This window comes from Trachurus japonicus, chromosome 20 (assembly GCF_045865225.1).
Source record: "Trachurus japonicus isolate A0001 chromosome 20, Traja_1.0".
Taxonomy (NCBI): domain Eukaryota; kingdom Metazoa; phylum Chordata; class Actinopteri; order Carangiformes; family Carangidae; genus Trachurus; species Trachurus japonicus.
The window spans coordinates 4514966-4538546 of record NC_140926.1 but is presented as its reverse complement, the minus strand read 5'-3'; the positions used below and the strand labels follow the sequence as shown (position 1 = coordinate 4538546).

Genomic DNA, 23581 nt, shown 5'->3' with positions numbered 1-23581 from the left:
TACATAGTCATGATATAAACATTAGTAACAACCCTGACATTAATAGGTAGGAAAGCAGATATCTATAGATAGTAGCTGAGCTGATTCTCCAAAGAGGAGCTCCCAAAATTACTCCGTCGCATATTCCCATTATTATACACCCAGGTATCTTGAAATACAAGTCCATCTTTGCATGAAAGTGTCCATTGTGAGCTGGAGAGTAGCTGTCATTCGCTCCATCATATATACATTTTTCAATCTCTGGGTCCATTGACCTATAGTTGGTGGTTTTACCTCTTTCCAGTTCACTGTAATCATTTTCTTCGCTACCAGTAAGAGAATCCTCAATGCATATCGTTGGTCTGCATTGTATATATCTTTGGGTATAGCTCCCAACAAAAATAACATTGGTTCTAGAGTAACATCTATATCCAGGATAGTATCGATTTCCTTTTTAATATCACCCCAGAATCCTTGCAGTACTGGACAGTCCCAGAAGATGTGTGTGGTGTCACCAATATTTCCACATTTTCGCCAACATAGTGCCACATTAGAGTTTTTCACATATGAAGAGATAACAAGAGGAGTATTAAAAAATCTTATCTTTACCTTCCAGTCAAACTCTTTCCATAATTGACTATTAATTCCCTTATGGCAGCCTGCCCATATGTCCTCCCATGTAGAATCTTCAATTATAACATTCATTTCCAATTCCCATTTTTCTTTAATGTACTCCGTGTTTTGTAAAGTGCTCGTTGCTAGCCTTTTATAAATATTAGATAAGTGTTTTTTTGTTGGGAAGTGTTTCTCTAAAACACTAATAAAGTATTCTTCTATTTCATTTGGGTTTTTACTAACCATTTCCCTTTCCTTATGGTTTGTAACATAATGTCTTATCTGAAGGTATCTGTATAGATCCTTCGATGGGAGGTCAAATTGTTCTTGAAGTTGAGAAAATGATTTAAATTCTGTTCCTCTGAAAAGTTGATTAATTGTACGGAGACCTTTGTCGGCCCACCTTCTAAACCCGCTATCCCACAGGGAAGGTGGAAATTCTATATTTCCTACTATCAACATGGCTCTTGAAATTGACACTGGTCCACCAAGCATTTTTTTTACTGTTGTCCAGACTTTTAGAGTGTGTTTTATCCATTCATTCTTTATTTTAATTTTATTGATTGACTTTATATCCGTAAATGGGAGTACTGATAAGGAAGCGCCCTTAACAGAGTCTTGTTCTATCTTGGTCCATATTGCCTCTCGGTCATTTCTGAGCCATGCCACTATTGCATTTATTTGTGCAGCCCAGTAATAACTTTTGAGGTTTGGTAGACCCAAACCTCCCTTGTCTTTGGATAGTTGAAGAGATTTTAATCTTACCCTCGGTCTCTTCTTTTGCCATATGAATGTTAAAATGAGTTTATCTAACATTTTTAAGGTAGAAACGGGCACTCTAATAGGGAGGGATTGAAACAAAAAAAGAAGTCTGGGTAGTAGGTTCATTTTTACCGTCTCTATTCTGCCGATTAAAGACAGGGGTAGGATTTCCCAGCGTGTCACATCATTTTTTATTTGTTTAATTAATTTGTTGTAATTTGCCTCAAACAGTTGAGTGGGGTTAGGTGTAATCATTATTCCCAAATATCTAAATCCTTGTTTGGACCAGCGAAAAGAGACAATACTATTCAGCTGTGTAGGCCAGGTACCTGAAATCATCATGGCTTCTGATTTATTTTCATTAATTTTGTATCCAGACAGTGACCCATATTTATGTAGGCAGTTCATAAGTGCAGGGATGGAAGAAAGTGGATTTTTTACAAAAAGCAAAATATCATCTGCGAACAAAGCTATTTTATGAACTGAACCTCCTTCATCCGTTATCCCTTGAATCTGTACATTTTGGCGTATCGCCTCTGCCAGAGGTTCAATACTAAGAGTAAACAGGATGGGTGACAATGAGTCTCCCTGTCTCACCCCTCGTTCTATCCTAAAAAAGCTAGAACAATGACCATTAACTCTAACTTTGGAGCTGGGCTCTTTATATAATAGATTTATCCAGGCTACAAATTCCCTCCCAAAGCCCATTTCTATCAGTGTCTGCTTCAGAAAAACCCAATCTACTCGATCAAATGCTTTCTCGGCGTCTAGGCCGAGAAGCATTGATGATTGTTTGTCCCTTGCCGCTATTGCCTGCAAATTCAGGGCTCTCCTTATGTTGTTTGTTCCTTGACGTCCTAATATAAATCCTGTCTGGTCTGGTTCTATTAATTTTTTAATGTTTTTTTGGATTCTAGAGGTTATTATCGAGGTCAGGATTTTATAATCTACACAAAGTAAACTTATTGGGCGATAACTAGTGCACAGAAGGGGGTCCTTTCCTTCCTTATGAATCACTGTTAATATGGCTTCCGACCATGAATTTGGGGGGTCTCCTGATTTTAAAACATAATTATATAATTTACACAATATGGGTGTGAGCTCATTCACAAATATTTTATAGTATTCTCCAGAGAAACCATCTGTTCCTGGTGTTTTGTTGTTTTTAAGTTTAGTAATGTTTTCTTTAATTTCACTTTCTGTAATGGGTTTTATTAGAAGTTCTGCCTCTTCATTTGTTAGTTTATTCATTTTAAGGGATCTTAAAAATTCTGATGTTTTTTCTTCCTTAAATTCTAGTTCTTCAGCCTTATATAGTTGTTTGTAATACGTGGCAAATGAGTCTGATATTTTTGTTGGTTCGGTCTCAACCTGATTGGTTTCAGGGTTCCTAATTTTGGGAACTGCACGGTTAGATTGGGCTTTTCTGAGCTGAAAGGCCAATAGCCTGCTAGCTTTATTCCCCATCTCATAATACTTTCTATTAGTATATCTCATAGCTCCCTCTGCCTTATATGTCAGAACCTCATCCAATTGTTGTCTAACTTCCTTTAATTTTTTAAGAATGTCTTTCTCTCCAAATTGTTTGTGTTCTCTTGTTAATTTTTTTATTTCAGCTTCCAGTCCTTGTTGTTTAGCGAGTCTTTGTTTTTTAATTCTAGATCCTATAGAAATAATCTTTCCTCTCATCGTGGCTTTACTGGCATCCCATACAATCGAGGGGGAGACATTACCATCATCATTTATGATGAAGTACTCAGTCAAAGCTTCTTTTAATTCCTGTCTAATATTCATATCTGTTAATAATGAAACATTAAGTCTCCAATATCTAAAGTGGCTGCCTACTCCTAAGTTAATTTTCATGGTCACAGGGCCGTGATCTGAGATGGAGATTGGTTCAAGTGTGCTGTCTTTTATTCTATATAGTTCAGTTTTTGATATACTAAAGAGGTCTATCCTTGAATAGCTCCCATGTACATGAGACATGTAGGTAAAATCTCTCTCATTAGGGTGGAGTTGTCGCCAGATGTCCGCTAGACCCAATTCCTTCATCATATCTGATAACCCCTTGGACATTTTGGATTGAGGTTTTCTTGTTGCAGGTAACCTATCCAATTTTGAATCCAAGGTGCAGTTAAAGTCGCCTCCCACTATTATAATCCCCTCACTTTTGTCTGCCAATAAGGTTGCTATCTTTTAAAAAAAATGAGGACAGTCTTCATTTGGGGCGTATATATTAAGTATAGTTATCTTCTTCCCTCCAATTGTGCCTATCACCATAACGTATCGACCTTCATCATCTTGAAAAACTTTCTCATTGTTATAGTATACAGATTTATTAAACAGTATTGCAACCCCTCTCTTCTTTTTCCTCCCACATGATGCGCTGTAGACCTGATCAACCCACTCTCTCTTCAGTTTTAAATGCTCAGACTGTGACAAATGCGTTTCCTGGATTAAAGCAACAGAACAATGCAATTTCTTTAATTGTCCCAAGATTTTTTTCCTTTTGATTGGGTTATTAATTCCTCTTATATTGTAGCTTATGAAATTCAACTCAGCCATGATCCTCGTATGGTCTTGTGATATAGCTCCCTACCTGTTTTAACAAAATAAGTCTAATCATTAACAAAACATTGTCTGTATATGTCAGGAAAAACAAAGAATAAAGAACAACATAGATAACACAAAAATGACCTTCCACTTCATCAATCTGACGCTGGAACTGAACTAAAACTGCGTCAGATCCCCGGTGATGTTGGGGCAGAGAGGTGTGACCTACCCTCTCTGTGGAGAAAAGCACAAAAAGTGCGAGTGTGACCAATATTACATTAAAGTGTAAAAGAGGTCCAGATGAGTGTAATCCACTCATATATTCAAGCATAGCCTCCTTGGACTAACACATAACCTTATTATGTGACAACAATATATGTTTGGAAAAAAAAAAAAAGATAATCTATTGACGCTTGTGTTTTTTTTTTTTTTTTTGTTTTTGTTTTGTGGTAGCAGCCCGTTAGTTGCATAACCTAATGTGTGGTTGTCAATCTTACCACCGATTTGGTTGACACAAGTTTTTTGTTTTTCTTATCCATCCTAATGACATAGTCACTTCAATCTTCCTCCTGCAGAAGGGCCTTAAAGTCAGCTGCTGACAGAAACGCTCTCCTTTTTCTCCCCTCTTGGCTCCTCCATCCATCCTTCAGTTCTTCCTCGATGCGCTCCCTCTCCTCGTAGCGCACGTTAACCCCCAGGTCTCTCAGCAGCGTCGCGGCACCTGTTAGTGATGTAAAGGTCTTCTCCCCGGTGTTCAACTTGATGCGTAGTTGGGCTGGGTATAGACATCTCGCCTGTATGTCTTTCTTTTTAAGTTGCTTGATAACTTCGTGTACCCTCATCCGTTTCTGCTGTAAGTCGGGGGAATAGTCCTGATCAAAGTAGGTCCGCTTTCCTTGAAAGAGGACTGGACCCTGGCTCCATGCCTGCTTGATGATTGTGTCCTTCACTGCTGCATCCAAAAATCTCACTATGATCGATCTTGGGGGGGCTGTAGCATCTCTGGGTTTGGCCACAAGAGAGCGATGTGCTCTTTCAATCTTAATGTCCAGGTCTGGTGGTAATTTAAGTTCCTTCTGGAGCAGGTCTTTAATAAATCCAGCCATATCTTTACCTTCACTGTCTTCCGGGATTTGAAAGATCCTGATGTTGTTTCTTCTCAGCCTGTTTTGCATGTCGTCGCATTTTGCCGAGAGTTCAATATCCCGGTGCAGCAGGTATCTCAGTGCCCTGTGGTGGCGTATCTCCGCATCCTCGGCCGCCCCAATTCTCTCCTCCATTCTCCCCATTCTTTCTTCGTGTTCCGCCAGTTGGTCTTTTATGTCCGAAACAGTTTGTTCAACACGGCCAAGGGCCAATTTGGTGTGGTTGTGTCCGTCTTGGTTTTCTTTTCGGAGTCTCTTCAACTCCTCCAGTATCGATTTATCAGGCGGAGACGGACACGTGTTGCTACTAGCCATGTTTTTGCTAGGTGGGCTCGGTTGATTCGGCTTATTCTCCACTTTTCCTCGTGAAGGGTCGGGTTTGTCCTGTCTCCTTTGGCCGGCAGAGGAACTCATGCTTCATGAATGTCTTTTTAGCGTTTCGGCGTCAAAATATTATTGTTGTCACTCTAATCTGTTATTTTGTCCAGCGGAGCTCGGCTGCTATGCTGCCAACACGTTCATTGCGTCACCGGAAGTCAGAATTTACGCTGTTAATAAACTATATATTCATGTTTAGATCCATCACACGTCCTCCTCTCTGTCCTCCTCTGCAGGGCCTCCTGCAGCAGAACGGTTCCTGTGTCCGTCCAGATGAATGCGGCTGCGTCCACCTGCAGCACCGAGCTCCAGGACAACCGCCCACACCTGTGACCGTCCCTCAGGGAGCCACGGTTACCATCGGCTGCAGCACCTGGTGAGAGCCGAGCTACTGTAAATATTAAAAAAGAAAAGAAGGCCATTTTTTCCCCCCACTTTTTGCACCAGTTGCTGTAACACAGTGTTTTTCAACTTTTTTGCGCCACGGCACATTTTCTTCATTAGAAAAATCCCGCAGCTAACTAACTAACTAACTAACTAACTAGAAGAAACCTGACCCAGCTCACCTGTAACTCACCTGCAGCTCCACAGATGAGCCGTCAGAGGAGCTCTGCTGTTCCTCCCTCTTCAGTCTGGTGTTTATTATAAAGTTGGAGTTTCTAACTGCGATCTGAGCGCTGATCAGCTGAGCCACGCTACTGTATGAAATAATAATAGCAAAATGTTACCAGACAGAGTTGTTTTCAAGATAAATTCATGCAAAATGCTGATGCACGTTCCCGTCGGGGCAGTTTTTCAGCAAGCAGTCTCTGAATTTACCAATAAAACAACTAACGACTTGTGTTATTATCTCATAGCGTGGTGAATGTGCAGGTCACAACTTGTCCACCAGAGCGTTGTGGAGTTGTTGGATTGTGTATTTAGCGTAGCGTAGCGTAGCTCTGAGCAGCTCACGGCTCTGCTCTGCCGTTTTAAAAATAGCTTGCACCGACAATTAAAGGTAACAAACCTACTGCTATGACTATAGGGATTATGGCAATGGGTTAATTTGCCAAAAATGTTGAACTATTGCTTTAAATTTGATAATTTTCCACTGCAAAGAGCATGAATACAGGATGAATGCATAAGGAGGGAAGTTATGTTTTACATCATCTTACATCAGTCTGATCTCTGTCTCTTCTCTCTTCTCTCCTCCAGTCTTTGTCACGACGGCTCTCTGCAGTGTGACATGAGAGAGTGTGAAGGTGAGAATCAAACAGAGGGATAAAAACTTTTTCCAACACTTCCTTCCACAGTTTTATCCTGTTAAACTCCTCCTTTTCTCCCCTTCTTTCAGTCATCGTCAGCGAGTGGTCGGAGTGGACTCCCTGCTCTCCCTGTGTGCCTTCCTCCTCCTCCTCCTCTTCCTCCCTCCAACCAGGACTCATCAGCGGAGATAAGCTGGTCTCCATCCAGAGGCGTTTCCGAGCCTGTTTGGACCTGGATTCTGGTCTGCCAGTCTCTAGCGAGGAGGATGAGGAGCTGAGCCAATGTCCAGGCCCGCTGGTGGAGGAGAGGCTCTGTCCAGATGCTAACATCTGCAGAGGTAATGTGGTTTTCACTCACCTCTGAGTCTGTCTGAGCTCCCAGAGAGATGGAGTCGGTTCCTTTTTTCAGTTCTGCCTCCGTCCGTCAAGCTCCAGTTGCTCCACAGTTGAGGGAGAATAATGAAGAACGGGCCCCGAGTTCTTCTTCTCAGCTTCTTGCAACAATAGGACGCTGACATCCCAGCGAATGAGTCGGAGGAGTTAGACAAGCATGGCATCTGAAGAAAAAGAAAAACATGAATTACAGATCGGGTCAGAGCGAGTGTGACAAGAGAGAGACTGCGGCGATGAAATGGCTCCAGAGATAATTCTGTTGTGACAAAAGGAACTAGATTAAAAGTCTACGAGACAATTTAGAAGTGTTTTACAAAAGACAAAGAGTCGGAACAAACAGATCTGAAGAGGGTTTAAAAGAAACAGATATACAAGATTAAAGTAATTGAATAAAAAGAGAGTGTTGTGACAGATCTGAATAAATATCTTCAAATTGAATTTATAAACGACAAAGCAAATAAAACATTCTTAAACAGAGACAAGAGCGATGCAGCTTAAAACTAAATGTAATTTCTTTTTATTTATCATCATTCATCACTATACTGTATGATTCACTACCACTTTATAATAAGACTATCAGTATGAAGGATTTATAAACAAGCTTAAACACAGTTTTCATATATTGATTTAGATTATCAGTATGGGTTTAATGGTTTCTTTATGAATAATAAAGTGATAACAACCAAATAATAACCTAATTATAAACCATTTCTAATCGTAGTTTTATTGCAATCAAGTCAAAATCAAGTTTTTTCAGTCTTTCTATTATAAAATTTGTTAGTTTGTTTATATTTGTGATTAATTGTTGAATTTTATATTGTTACAGTAGCTGCACCACCTCCACTTTGTTCTTTATCTTTGATGTCACAGCACTGGTTTACATTTGCTCTTCTTTGGCACCAATAACAATTAGTATAAACGTTTTTATCTTTGCTCAGACTGAATCCATCGTCGGTTTGTTGCATCGTAAACAGAAAAGAACGAGTAAAGTTTCTCACCACACAGAATCTCTAATTAAAATCTAAAAAGTGCGTCTCGGAGGCTCCCGCTGGTTTTTTTCCCTGTGGTTATTTATTGTGTGTCACTTCACCGCTCGCCGGCAGCGTAGTAGATTAGTAATTACCATCAGCGGACGGTTTTAAATGAATGCAATCAGTATCCGCAGTGAAAAATGTGATTGTGCGTCGCTGCTGCTCTGTTCTCGCTGTTCCCCCAAAGACAAGAAACCATGAACGGAAGAGGGAGAAGGGATCTGAGGAGGAGGAAGAGGGTAAACGTTGGCGTTTCCTCTGGGACGTACGGAGTCGATTGATTCATCCTGAGCTCGGCCACGTCGGTCCTCCTCTCTCCTCAGCTTCTCCCCTGTGGGTCTGAATGGAAGTGGCTCTGAATCACAACCGTGCCCAGTCGACCTTAGGGCCTGATCTGCATGTCAAATATCTGAGGTCTTGTACTTTATCACAGAAGATCCAGATCATTGAGCTGCTGAGTGATGATGATGATGATGATGATGATGAACAAAAGGTTTTATTTACTCTGAGTCTGAATACACAAAACAAACCTACTGTATATGGATCAGAAATCTCATTATCTCCAACAAACCCTGACACTAAGTCCATAAACTGTAAACACACTTGTAATGAGGATCATCAGAGGAGAGGACGACAGTTACAGCTGTCACAGCTCTCATCATGATAATTACAATCTGTATGACAAGGCGCTGTGAAAACACACTTGAGGTTCAGGAGCAGGATAAACTTTATTGTCCCCTGATATAAAACATAGACACTCTCCTTAATAATAATAATACATTGCACCATGGACAGTAATGACTCGTACAGTGCCAAAGTAGCCAATACATCTACTGTACAACACAATAGAAACCATAAAATATAAAAGGTTATTCCAGGATACAGGGTATCCGCGGGGTCTTAAAAAGTCTAAAATTTGAAAATCGAAATTTTAGGCCTTAAAATGTTAAAATGTCTTAAAATGTGTTCAAGTCTTAAATAATTTTAGACAGGTCTTAAATTGTCTTATGCCCACCATGGGCGAGCATCAATCAATTTCTAATTTTGTGACTCCGCATTTCTTTTGTATGTTTTTTATTTGTCATGATAGGTCTTAAATTTAATCCGTAATGGTCTTAAAAAGGTCTTAAAAAGTCTTAAATTTGAGCTGGTGAAACTGGCAGAGACCCTGGGATATGAAGCAGATTTGTTCAGCAGAACAATTTGATGTTTGGAGAAATGAGAGTTTGTACCCATTAGTTTTATGTCTACAAGTTCTCTATCATCTCCCAGATGGTACGAGTTCATATTCGTTATGCAGAATATGTGAATGATCATTTAAAAGTCTTTGTGCTTCATTCTGTACAGCTGTCTTAATACTGACCGGTAGTTTTTAGCTCCGATCACCTTCGTGGCAGGTTGTTGAAGTTCACTCTCGCTGCTCTTACAGACCTGTGTCAGTGGAGTGTGTGGAGCGTCTGGACGGCCTGTGCGGACCCGTGCAGCGGGGGGGTGAGGCAGCGCTTCAGGCGGCCGCTGGCCTCTCCTCCGGGGCCCGACTGCAGGAGCCAACAGACCCAGAGCCAGAGCTGCAACACGGGACTCTGCCCAGGTACCAGACTCTGTTTTATCAAGGCAGCAGCTTCAGATGTAGGTAGAAGTACTGTATCCATAACTTATAGACCTCCAGCTGGCCCCGAGGACCAAGACCCCCAGGGTGGGAGCAGGGCGGGACTCGTGGGGTTTGTTTTATTCTTTCTGCTTTATTATTGATAGAATTATTTAATTTATAATAAATTTCGTTCTCAGTTTTTAACCCTACTACTTATGTATTTTGCTTTTTTCTCTCTCTCATCCATCCCTTGGTCTCTCTTTCTCTCTCATTCACACTCGTGCACACACACACACACACACACACACACAGAAGAAAAAAATCTAAGCCCACCTTTTTTGTCTTGTTTTTGTTTTGTTTTGTTCTTCTTTTCTCTCCGTTCGCCTGTTTGGAGTCTTTGGAGTTTGTGCTGTGCTGTTAATCACCCAAGTTGCACCCCTATTATTTGATTGTGTGTCCTCACCCTATAATGCACTAATAAAAGTTAAAAAAAAAAGAAAAAAGGGCAGTAGTTTTAGATCCAGACCTTCTCTCCATCACAGTATCTACAGACCCAATGATTCCCACCAAGAGCAGAATCAGACTCAGGGTCGGCGGGGCCATGTAGTATAATATATTAGCAGCAGCAATAATACTGTTAAAGGAAACTGTATTTCTCCTCTTAATAATAATAGTTATAATCACTATTATTAAAGCAGATATCAGTGGCACGGCCGTTTCGGCTAATGCTGTGTTCAAGGCAGGCTTTTGAAACCGTAAGTTACAGCTTCAAGTCACAACTACGACTTGGTAGCGTTCCAGGTAACCCGTAGCTCGTGTTTTTACCGTCCTGTTGTCTGTGAAAGTTTCCTATAACGGCCACTCGTAACTTCCGACCCGTGAACTCGTACCAGATCGAACTGGTATGACTTCACAGGAAGGAAAAACACAAAGTACGAGTTTCCTTGAACGCACCATGAGTTAGCAGCCCCCGCCCTTGTCAGGCATCAATTGGTCCTCGTGCTACGTCACCACATTCACGCGCATCCCTTGGCTGCACACACAGCCCTTCATGCCGTTCTCTCCCCTCATTGGATAACACTTGTATCCCACAAGGAAAATTTTCTCCTCGGGTTACAGCAGAGCAGAGTGACGGAGAGACTCGTGTTTAGGCTGAAATACTTCATGTAAGTGATTGCTGACGGAAAATAGGACTATTTAGGACTTATATTAACAAAAACATTCCACTGATATCTGCTTTAATTGCAGTAGAGTTTAGCAGCAGGTGGTTTGCAGTTGCAGATCTGGACTCAGCTTTTATGTTAAAATGGAATAAGATAAGAAAAAGATTAAGTATTCCTTCATCAGTCCCACTTTATCTGTTATTCTCATAAAATTGACACTATATTCTCATAAAATTATGACCTTTTTTCGTAAAATGATGACTTTTTTCTGTAATATTATGACTTTATTCTCATAAAACTATTACTTTATTATATTATTTTTATGTCCCGTCTCTCCAGTATCTTAGTAACCTTCCTGTGTTTCAGGTGAGCGCTGTGAGGACAGGGGGCGGAGCTACCAGGACAGCTGTGCCAATCAGTGTCCTCGCAGCTGCACCGACCTGTGGGAGCACGTCCAGTGTCTGCAGGGATCCTGTCACGCAGGTAAACAGAAACACAAATACCAACAGGAGATCCCTGCAGGTAAAAGACACAGCATCCGTCCAGTTTTCTAAAAAACAACCTCTGTGGTGTCTCAGGCTGTCGGTGTCCTGAGGGACAGCTGCTGCAGGACGGACGCTGTGTCCCTGTGACGGAGTGCCGCTGCGGTATCCCATCAGGCAACGGGACGCTGGAGTTCGACCCTAAAGAGGAGCTCAGCGTGGACTGTAACACCTGGTGAGAAGAAGCTGTGTCTGCATTTAAAATTTAGATTTTTTGGAGTGAAAGGTGAAAATTAGAATAATTTAAGCTCGTAGAAAGAAAAACTTTCAGACTTCCTCACCTCTTCTTCTTCTTCTTCTTGCTTCTACAAATTAAAGGAACAACAAGGAGTTTTGGAAAAGCGAAGTGTTTCCACACTACATTTATGAGCCTCCGTGAAATTCTTTGACCGGCGCAAGACAGACTCATGTTTTCATTCATCAAGAATTAAAGTCAGAGGTTGGAAGACGATCACATACCGTCATAGTTCCCACCATAAACACCGATTCGGCGGCGTTATTCTCATGACTCGCCACGAAACTTAAAGTAAGGAAACATTGGTCGGCTCGCCCAGCATTTCCACCACCACTAATAATAACAAAATAATGATAGACACAGAACGATATATTTATCGAAAATGGGCCCATTAACAAGTGGTAACGTAGATTCATCCACATTAATATGAGACTTTTTTATTGTCGTGGAATTTTTCATTCTGCCGCTGGAGAAACTCCTCGTCCCTTTAAATACTTGACTTCTCCTCGCAGCGTCGGATTTTAGTTTTTTAATCTTGTCCTCTGTCGTCCTCAGCGTGTGTGAGAACGGCACGCTGCTGTGCACCGAGCTGCCCTGCCCCGTGTACGAGCCCTGGAGCCCGTGGAGCGTCTGCTCGACTTCCTGTGGGCGCGGCCGGACCACGAGGACACGCCTCTGCCGGGAAAAAGAGGGCGGGCCTTCCTGCGCTGTCACCACGGAGACGGAGAGCTGCGACCTCCCGCCGTGTCCAGGTCTGAGATCAAGAGAGCACCAGGAAGAAAACAAAGAAAATATGACTTTGGAAAGTTTTAAAACTTTCAATCCTCCCTCCTCTTCCTCCTCTTCCTCCTCCTCCTCTTCCTCCCCCCAGTGGGCTGTTTGCTGAGTGACTGGTCGCCGTGGAGCGAGTGCAGCGCCACATGCGGCGGCGGGGTGTCGATGCGGAACAAGACGATCCTCAGAGAAGCGGAGCCTGGTGGGACGGCTTGTGTCGGACCGCTGGAACAGCACACTGTCTGTAACACCAACAGCTGCCGGCCTGGTAACACACACACACACACACACACACACACACACACACTAAAGCCTGGGACACAAAGATTTTATAATATATCTGTGAAGATAGATACACATGAAGATAAAAGATAATTGATTAACAGTTTTGATTGTATTGTGTGTGGTGTGCTACAATATTACAAATACAACACACTTAACGATTTGTCTGATGACACTAGAGTCTCGCCCCTCACGCCAGAAATCTCACGTGATTAAACGTGATCTGACGTACAGTACTTTGTTGATGGTAGCCATGGAGGTGGTTCAGTTCAGCTTTATTTGTGTCCCTGTATTAGGCTTTATGCACAGCTCCACTACTTCCTGAACTTAAAGCAGAAGTAAGTGATCCGGTGGTTTTGTCTAACTTCCTGTCAGCAGATGGAGTTAGCAGTCCCCGCCCTCGTCCCTACGTCACCACATTCACGCGCATCCCTTGGCTGCACACACAGAGAGGACCGCCCCTTTATGCCGTTCTCTCTCCTCATTGGATAAAGGTTGTAGGATACAAGGAAAGTTTTCTCCTCGGCTTACAGCAGAGCAGAGTGACTGACAGACCCGTGTTTCAGACCAAACACTCTATAGAAGTGATTGCTGTCGGAAGAACTATTTAAGACTTATATTAACACAAACATTCACCTTACTTCTGCTTTAAACAAGCTCCCTTATTTCCTGTCTTATGCCGCGTTCCATGCATGGCTTCAGGTCACAATTTACAAGTTTATAGCGTTCCAGGCAACCCATAACTCGTGTTTTTCCGACCTGCTACCCATGAAAATGCTCTATAACGGCCGTCAAACCTGTAACTTCCGACCCGTGAACTCGTACCAGATCAGTTTGTCCAATAACGTAAGACAGGAAATAAAGGAGCTTGTTTAAGTTCAGGAAGTACTGGAGCTGTGCATGAAGCCTATTAGTGTTGCAGCAAGTAAAAAAAGACATAAAAAACATTCGAGACATACGATTAAAAGTCTAAGAGGGAGGGTTCATACAGTGTGCTGAAACAACGTCAGTAGCAGCGTATCAAGTAGCCCGTACAAGGAAGGGAAAATGCAATCGGTGCATATTAACAATTATTTCCAACATCATCAGTATCACATGAAAACAAAAACAAAAACATCCTGCCTGTGAGAAACCACAGAATATCAACCCATCAGGTGTGACTCCTCGTCCTTATCTTTATGCATGTACCAGACTTAACACACACACACACAATAACACACACAGAGCACATATGATTCCTGATGTACAGTTAAATAAAGTTGTTACCAGGCAACGCAGAGGAGTGTATTTATAGTGAGTTGCAGTCAAAGGTGCGACCTCTGATGTGTCTGAGTTCGTCTGTTCTGCAGACACAGACTGTGAAATATGCACAGAGAAGAAAAACACATGGAAATATATATGAGGCACTTAATGTGTGATTCAGTGGATGTTTATATGTGTGTATGTGTGTGTGTGTGTGTGTGTCTGTGTTACAGAGTGTCCCAGTGGGCAGGTGTTCAGCGACTGTACAGGTACGTGTCCGTTCACCTGTGAGGATCTGTGGCCGCACACTCAGTGTTTACCTGCACCCTGCACACCCGGATGTAGCTGCCCTCCTGGACAGGTGTGTACATCTACTGTATCTATCTATTTTAATTTTTTTTTATTTAAGGAGGACAGTGCACATTAATGTACATAACTGTAAAGGTGCCAGTGTTAGCCAAAGCCTAATTTTCGACTGTAGTCCTCCTGGCGAGGTGTTAAAAGCTATTAAAATGAACAACAAGGACATAAGGAACATAATTCATAAAAACGGGAAACACAGGAAACACAAAAATCAGCACACGAAATAGGACGTATCCAAACAGAAACCAGCAGACAATGACACTAAAATAAGAGACAATTAACATGACACTACTAAAAACAAAAACTACAAATACAACAAAAAAACAAAAAAAAAAACAGGATATATAGTGCAATTAAATAAATTTAGGTGAGATGAACTGTCAAGGATGGATAAATGAGATGGAGGTGCAGAACCAGAGCAGGATTTCTTGTTGGAGTTGTGCTAAGATGGATTGAGAAACACAACGAAACCAAAAACATACAATGTAATAAATGCTACAGTGCTCAAGTAAAACGTTGTAATGTTTGTGTGTGTGTGTGTGTGTGTGTCTGACTCTGCGTCCCTCTCAGGTGATGTACGGAGGCTCGTGTGTGTCTCACGCCGACTGTCCCTGCTCGCCGCTCTCTCTGCCGGACGGTTACCAGAGCTTCAACATGAGCGGCGAGGAGACCGACGACGCTCTGCTGCCACCGGGAGCCGTCGTCCAGCACCTCTGCAACACCTGGTAACACACTGCACACACACTACACACACACACACACTACACACACACTACACACAGGTTCATCAGTTCACTTGAGTCCACACAGGTAAATATGACACAAATATGAGGTTTTATAGTTAACGGGCTGAGAAAGTGATGAAAATGGTTAAGTCTGTGGTAGATCTGGGCGATAACACATTTTTTTCAAAACCTATTTCTAATTTTAATCCAGTTTCCCCTTTAAAACCAACTACAAATGTCAGACTTTATATTTATATTCAGTCTCTGTATCTTTTGATATGTGAGTTACCACCACTAACCATATACAGTTAGTAGCTCCTCCCACTCATCTGCTGCTGAAGAAATGAGTCCCGTGCAGACTTTTTCAGACTTCACAGTGACAGTGGTTTGATCCATATCAGATGCTAAAAACACCATGAGACACTTAATAGCTCGAGCTTCCATGTGTCTGAAGAGAAGTGTGTTAATACAGAAGCCATTATAAATATCTTTCTAAAATATTTAAGTGGAACTATGCAAGATATTTACCTAAACTATACAATGTATAGGTGTCCCAGCTCTCGTCTCTGCGGCACCGCCACACAAACGTAACGCGCCCTGTTACCCCGTAATCTCTTGTTTATGACAGATAAGACTACACAGATATACACATGGTAACATGGTAGATGATAAATAACGTTATCCACCGCTCCATGGATTGATTTCTCATTGAAAACAAATGCACATGGAGGAGAGGAGGGTTAGAGACACAGAGGAGGAGAGACCAGACCTGGAGAGATCATCTTTAACTCAAATTAATCGATATAATCCCGTTATGATCCTACTGTTGTGCACCAAAATGTGTGCTGCTGCTGCTGCTCGTGTTGTCCAGATTCAGGCAGCAGGAGCTTTTCGTTCCTCCAGAGCAGCTCTGTTGTGTGTCTGTGTGTGAGAGAGGAAAATGTTTTATTTGTGCATCGGAAAATCCCGACCCTCTGAATCGAAGCAGAGGAACTGATTCTGCGAGCGCGGCTCTAATCCTTTATACATTTAGCGAGTGGAACAGGAGCAGATATGACAAACATGGTCGACCACGCGTTGTCGCGTCCGACCGGATTTACTTTACCAGGTTCACACAGTTTCTTTGAACATGTGGGCTTTTGTCAGAATAAAAAGAGAAAGAGATGATATTGAAAAGGAAGGAGGGAGGAGGGTGGGGAGGAGAAACGAGAAACTGAAATGAAACTCTGCATTGAGACAGAGCTGAGAGCAAAATGAAAAAGTGCTTTTTTTTTAATAAGCAGCGAGTTAGAGTCAGTGACCTTGCACCTGACTTTCACTCCGTGTCCACTGAACTCATTTAAATATATTTTATTGAGTCGTTTACAGTCAGGTTCTTCAGAGTTTGTGTTTTATTTTCCTCCTCTGTGTCGTTTGTTCCTCCTGCATATTAATGCACCTGTTCATTCCTCCCTTTGTTAAAGCAGCGGCTGCGCTTCTTCATCAATCTGAGTGTCCTCCCCGGCGCTCACTCCTGTTATTGAGAGTAGATTAAACGTCCACAAGAAACAGACAATAATTTACCTTGTGATTAATCATCGTAGGTGTGTGTATGTGTGTGTGTGTGTGTGTGTGTGTGTGTGTGTGTGTGTATGTGTGTGTGTGTGTGTGTGTGTGTGATGCTCCCTCCTGCATCGATTCGTTGAGATCAGCATCATGTGTGTGTGCCTCATGCAATATCTTTACGATATGTTTTTAATGAAATAAATTACAGGAGCGCGACCTGTCTCTGCTGGTTTGAGCCGGTCGTTAATACTCTTTTACTTAACATCAGTTTTCATACAGTAGCTACACAACCACAACGGCTGCTTTTATTTTATTTTATTTTTTTTATCTCCTGTTTATTTTAGAGCAGACAGTCATTAATCTCTTTCAGGTTGGTTTTCTGAATCACACGACTTTACATCATCACTGAAATACCTCTGCTCACTTCAAACCAAGTACCACATGCATCATTTTAATCTAAATAAAAACTCTAAAAGCAAAATTATTATTGTTCAGCCTTGACTCTACAAGTCTACAACAAATAAAACCAGTTAGTTAAAGGGATAGTTCAACACTTTGGCAAATTGGCCCATTGCCATAACCCCTATAGTCATAGCAGTAGATTTGTTACCTTTAATTGTCGGTGCAAGCTATTTTTAGAGGGATTTCTTGGTTTCCCTCATCAAACTCATCAAATACACAATCCAACAACTCCACAACGCTCTGGTGGACAAGTTGTGAGCTGCACATTCACCACGCTATGAGATAATAACACAACGTTACCACACAGAGTTGTTTTAGAGGTAAATTCATGCAAAACCACTGATGCACGTTGCCTTCAGGGACAGTTTTTCATCAAGCAGTCTCTGTATTTCCCTCTAAAACAACTCTGTGTGGTAACGTTGTGTTATTATCTCATAGCGTGGTGAATGTGCAGGTCACAACTTGTCCACCAGAGCGTTGTGGAGTTGTTGGATTGTGTATTTGATGAGTTCTAGGGAAATCAAGAAATCCCATGAGCCTCCGTAGCGTAGCTCTGAGCAGCTCGCAGCTCTGCTCCGCCGTTCTAAAAATAGCTTGCACCGACAATTAAAGGTAACGAACCTACTGCTATGACTATAGGGATTCTGGCAATGGGCCAATTTGACAAAATGTTGAACTATCCCTTTAAGTTTCTTCAGGGCACTTGCTGTTTTGTTCCTCTGCAGCAGCGACACATTATTTTCAGGTTTGCTACTGAATTTTTGAAGAAGAGGTTTTTGTTTTATGAGTTGAACATCTCGTCTCTCAGGAGAAGAAGGAAGAACAAATTTAACGTCCTGTGAAAACCGTCCAGTTTTACCAAAATAAACACACAGACGTAACAAAGTGCCCATGAGAGAAACAACAACAACACTCTCAGGTTTATCTCAGTCTGGTTTATTTATGACGAAAGCTATCACCAATTAATGTGACATTGATATTTTGAAATTGAGTTAATGTTTGAGTCTTAAGTGTTTGAGAGTTGGATTTCAACGTCTCCGTGATATCGACTGTAGCAGATCGTCTGACACGCTGCAGACGTGTCGTAAGTCATTTCATCTTCTTCTCCTGTGGTTTCATACTCGACTGTGGTGTGTGTTCAGTAATATAATAATCTGTTTATCTCTCTCTGCAGTGTGTGTGCAGGTGGAGCGTTCAATTGCACCTCGGAGCTCTGTGACGGTGAGTGAAGCTCCGTCACGTCTCGTCTCTGTGGCCTCTGTGACTTTTTAAAAGCAGCGATAATAATCTGTGGCCGAACCGATGGAGACGTCAAACTATCTATAGTTTAGTCGGTAACAGCTGCGGCAGCAGTTGGCTCAAATAACTGAGTGACAGTCGCATCGATCACAGGCTGCAGCAGCTTTCTGTGTCCTAAACACGAGCTAACGAGAGAGAGAAGAGAAGTTGAACCATGACCCACATCCTCTGTGATGTTTTATCTGTTACCCAGAGTTCAACAGGAAACTCCTGAGTGTTCCTTTTATTTATTTAGTTTTGTCCACTAAAACCTCTGATCATGATGAATCTTTTAGTCACATTTTATTTATCTCAGTGGCTATTTTCTCGCCTTTTTTTCTCTCTTCCTTTTTAAAAAAAAAATTTGGTTTCGAAAAGACATTTTCAAAGTAAAAAAAATACAAAATTGGTATTTTCCATAGTCTTTTTCATTTTCCCAACATTTATGCACACGGGTGAACAACACAAGTCTCTAAAAGCTGCAGTTTTTGTGGTAAAGGACAGTCCTCTGGGTCCTTCATCAGCCTCCAGATTCACTTTCCTGGCAACATGTCCTTATACTCCACCAGATATAAAAAGTTTAGCAATTTTACATACAAAACACAACTATACTCTCTCTTCTGCTTACAACCTGCATAATTGCAGTTTTCTACCTCATCAGTGTAACAATCATTAAAATGTCAACTATGTACATTTAAATGAGGGAACTGTTATTTTCATCAGGAAGAAGAAGTTTTGGGGTTATGAATTCAATCAATTTTTCCCAATTTTTTTCAAATGCATCCTTTTGGATTCTTAAACAATAGTCAGCTTTTCCATTTTACAGTTTACAATTATCACCAGATTTATTCTGGTCAAATCCTCCCTTGTAGGTGCTGTTGGATTTAACCACTCCCTGGTGTCTTTTTACCTGTCTAACTTTAATTTCAAACTCTGAAACCAAACCTTTATTTTAAAATCTATTTTATTTTTGTGGAGTTTAGGGGATTTTGCTGTTTCAGGATCGCTCCCAGTGGATGTTTGACCTAAAGAAATGGCTTTAATATAAACCTATACCCCGCATATTTTCTTCCTGCTGCAAAGGAAAATGAAAATACTGTATAAGAAGAGTGTGAGTGTTGGTTTATATTCCTCTGATGTCTTCCTCTTCCTCCTCCTCCTCCTGCTGCAGTGGACTGTACGTGGTCCAGCTGGTCCCAGTGGACTCCCTGCTCGGCCAGCTGTGGTTCTGGGCTCCAGAGCTCCAGCAGGTCGGTGCTGCAGCCCCGTCGGTACCGCGGGGCCCCGTGTGACGGCCCCGACCGCCGCACCACAGCCTGCATGGCCCCCGACTGTGGTGAGTGCAGATAAAGGATAGAAAGTTAATTAAAATTATAAGTTAAAAACATTATAATAAGTACAAGACTTCATTTGCATCTAAAATCGTACTGAAGTAAGTTGAATTTATACAGTATTTACTCTTTACTGTTGTGTTTACTGTAATAGCACAGTGGTTTCTAATCAACAGGTTCTGGTTTCATAACATGATTAACAGACAATAAAGTCAGAAAAAACATCGGTAAATCCATAAATTAATCTGTAAATTGAAGAACATTTAATTTACAGGTCGCTAATTATGTGATAATGTCAAGAAATAGCCAAGAAATAACTGTCAACTTCATAGTAATGTCATGTTTTTCATGAAGGCAAAAGATTACACATGCTTTTCATGCTTTGAATGTTTCTCCACCAAGTCCTTTGCAATTGACTGTTATTTCTGGGCTATTTCTGCGCAATCAATCATTATTTCTTGGCTATAGTTCTCGACATTTCTATGAAATTGACCGTTATTTATAGGCTATTTATAGACATTATGACGCAATTACTTGTTATTTCTTGGCTATTTCTTGACATTATCACATAAAATGACTAAAACGTCTATTTAGTGGAGCTGCAATAACTCACACATACCTGAAAAGTGAATTCTTTTTCATTCTGACAAACAAACATGGGAAACCATTGAAGACTTTGTTATAATAAAAAAATATTTTAAGTAACCAGTAACCGAAGCTGTCACAACATGAATATTGTGGAGTAGAAAGTAGCAGAAAATGAAAATATGTAAATGAGTAAATGTCAGCGAGGTGGTGTTACCGTAGATACCGGGTTTAGTTCCTGTCTTAGTGCAGTGCAGTCTGTGAGATCAAAGTCTTTTAAAGTGTTAAATGTCACAGCAGGAGGTGAAAAAAAAAAAAAAATATATATATAAAGTGTCATGATGATTTATATTAAAGCTCCTAATGCACAGATCTTCTGTCCACACCTCCTTCTCACTCCCCCCTCTCCCCCTCCAATTCATCATCGAATCATCTCCATTTTTTCAATTTCCCCCACCTTTTATCATCCCACCATCTCTCACCTGTCCTCCTCTTCCTCCTCTCCTCCTCTCCTCCTCTCCTCCTCCTCCTCCTCCTCCTCCTCCTCCTCCTCGGTGTGCAGCCTGCCCTGAGGGGGAGCAGTGGAGGAGGGGGACAGGGAGGGGTGAGACGGAGGAGGAGGAGGTGCCGCCGTGTGAGAGGAGCTGTCAGGACATTTACTCTTCCTCCTCCTCCTCCTCCTCCTCCTCCTCCTCCTCCTCCTCCTCCTCCTCCTCTGCTGCTGTGAACTGCAGTCGCTCCGTGCAGGGCTGCGTGTGTCAGGACGGGCTGTACCGCGACACCGAGGGCAGCTGTGTGATCCCCGCCCTCTGCCCCTGCAGCGACCGGGGCGTCCTGCGACAGGTACACGCACACACACACACACACACACACACACACACACACACACACACACACACACACACACACACACACACACACTCACACACACACACACACACACACACACACACACACACACACACACACACACACACACACACACACATGTACAGTGGCATTATGCAAGAGTTTGGGCACCCCTGGTCAAAATGTCTGTTAATGTGAACAGTTAAAGCCAAGTCAAAGATGAAATGATCTCCAAAAGACATAAAGTTACAGATGACACATTCCCTTTAGTTTTTAAACAATATGATTAGTTTTTTTTATTTTCATCTTCTACATTTTCAAACTGACAGAAAAGGAAAAAGGCCTGCAGCAAAGGTCTGGGCCTCCTGCATAGTTATACCTAGTCAGGGTGTACACTACAGCCAGTACACTATTTGTATTTGAGTTCAGATTCAGGCTTTTAAAAAAAACTTTGTTCGTTATTCGTATTTGGGAAGAAACCAGAAGTGGGCGCACTAGAAACTTCCGCCAAGTTAACTTCTGCCTATCTAGAAAGGGAATAAAATAATTTAATCGTGCAGCTCGTAATCAGACTGAATGGATCAACTTCTGGTAGTGAAACGAGTCGTTTGGTGAGGTTGTGACACTCAAAAAAATGTATGCACCGTTTTATAGCTGCTTCTTTTCCTGTTAAGGTGCATTAGCGCCACCCACTGTGTTGGAGTGTGAACCAGAGTCACCTCATGTGCTGTTGCTCCTCTGCGATTACATAAGCACAAACTGTGGCAATGTCTCGTGCATGGATGTAATTGTCTCAAAACACGTGCCAACATGGTTTTTTTTTGTTCCGTTTTGTTTTAATCTCTTGTAGTTGGCTCATAACACACATCCAAACGTTTCTTTTTCTTTAGAATAATGAGAAGAAACTTCGGGCAGAAAAACAATCCTGGATCAAAAACATTATTTGTGTACTTCTGAATAACGTATTCAGATTCAGGTGCATCCCCAGTACCTAGTAGCCCCCCTTTGGAAACTATTACAGCTTGTAAATAGTAAATATCTTGTCTGATACCTTGGTCAAAGTTCTCTGAGAGCTCAAGTCTCCTGGGTTTCCTGTTCTTCTGCAGGCTGCTGCTTTGTTTCCCTTTTTCAAAAAAATAATACACTAATATCGATTAAAATATTGAAGTTGAAAAAAAGTTTAACTTCATGCCTTTTGGAGATCATTTCATCCTCCACTTGCTGAACTGTTTCACATTAACAGACATTTGGACCAGAGGTGGCCATATGTTTGCATGCCGCAGGTAGGTATGTAGGTAACCACCTGACATCTGCTGCCCCTAACCCTCCTCTTTGTGCTTGTTTACGTTCCCTCTCTCCCATTCACTCCCATTGTGTTATTTACTCCTATTAGAAGATGAGTGACGTGCCCCTCGGGCCACATTACACCACTAAGCCTCTCCAACCCCTCGGCCGCATCAATTATGCAGGAAGTGCCGTAGAAAGAAGAGGGGAAAAAAAAGCTCGGAGCTCGAACCGCGACCGGGCAAGCCTGCCAGGAATTATTAATGAGGGAGGGGATATTATGGGATTATAAGAATTAATCAAACACTGACAAGAGGTCGTAACCCTCCCACCCCCTCGTCGGACCTGTCGCTCCCTCGTTTCATCTGCTCCTTGTTTCCTCGTCGCTCTCCACGTCTCCTCTACTTTCTTTACAGGACTTATAAGTCTCTTCATCCTCTTCATTCTCCCTCAGTCCTCCTCTCTCTCCGTGTGTGCGTGTGTTGTGTGTGTGTGTGTGTGTGTGTCGGCTGCAGATGACTAATGTCCATATAAAGACTTTGTACGATTTTCTAATCAACCGCCTCGTGATTATTTTGCCAAACGGTTCAGTGTGAGCAACAAAGGCAACTCCCAAGTGGGTGATTTTATACGGGTAAAAGCACTGCTAATGATTCCCAAAGCTAACACGGACTCAGAATATATAATAATAATAATAATAATAATCATAATAGTGTGTGTGGTTGTGTGTGTGTTCTAGTTTCTGCAGAGTACCAGCCATGCAGGACTTTAGAGGAAACAGATCCTTTTTAGTTTTAATGTGAACGTGCATGAAGGAAATGATAATAAGAACAAGCTGCTGAGGCTCGATGACAGCACCTGTATTTTAGGAGTCTGGAAAGTGACTATGAATATCGTTTGTGTGTCTGTGTGTGTGTCTATGTGTGTGTGTGTGTGTGTGTGCCTGTGTCTGTGTGTGTGAGCCAGGCAGGATCAGAGTGGGAGGAGGGCTGCTCGTCGTGCCGCTGTGTCAACGGGAAGAAACTGTGCCAGCTGAGGTGTCCTCCACTTCACTGTGAAGAGGTGAGACACACACACACGCATATACGCCGACATAATAACACATCTCCTAACCTGACTGTCTAAAGCTGCAGCGAGACGACACAATGTTAACGCTTAAAGTCGGTGTTTAAAGCTCCCGATCAGAGACAGATCTAACACCACTCACTGAGTCTGACCTCTTCAAAC

General features: G+C 42.0%; 2 protein-coding genes across 2 annotated transcripts in view; both read left to right on the top strand.

Moving 5' to 3' along the window:
* The window catches only part of sspo (SCO-spondin), a 148671-nt gene that overhangs the window by 97085 nt on the left and 28005 nt on the right, over positions 1-23581 (top strand). The window contains exons 101-111 of the mRNA XM_085763813.1: positions 5669-5808; positions 6630-6676; positions 6769-7017; positions 9533-9694; positions 11224-11340; positions 11436-11574; positions 12190-12386; positions 12506-12676; positions 14166-14293; positions 14866-15020; positions 18202-18248. Of these exons, the coding sequence (XP_085619939.1) occupies positions 5669-5808; positions 6630-6676; positions 6769-7017; positions 9533-9694; positions 11224-11340; positions 11436-11574; positions 12190-12386; positions 12506-12676; positions 14166-14293; positions 14866-15020; positions 18202-18248 (1552 nt within the window). The remainder of the gene's footprint in view (positions 1-5668; positions 5809-6629; positions 6677-6768; positions 7018-9532; positions 9695-11223; positions 11341-11435; positions 11575-12189; positions 12387-12505; positions 12677-14165; positions 14294-14865; positions 15021-18201; positions 18249-23581) is intronic.
* LOC146966201 (SCO-spondin-like) lies at positions 18481-23479 on the top strand. Its single transcript, XM_085763954.1, has 4 exons — positions 18481-18496; positions 19477-19641; positions 20784-21064; positions 23321-23479. The coding sequence occupies exons 1-4, from the start codon at positions 18481-18483 to the stop codon at positions 23477-23479; spliced, it is 621 nt and encodes a 206-aa protein (XP_085620080.1).

Bases quoted from the DNA above. Each gene is read 5' to 3' on its own strand.
- LOC146966201 (XM_085763954.1), top strand. The intron at 19,642-20,783 runs GTGAGTGCAGAT...CTCGGTGTGCAG, and splicing joins CTGCATGGCCCCCGACTGTG to CCTGCCCTGAGGGGGAGCAG. The intron at 21,065-23,320 runs GTACACGCACAC...TGTGTGAGCCAG, and splicing joins ACCGGGGCGTCCTGCGACAG to GCAGGATCAGAGTGGGAGGA.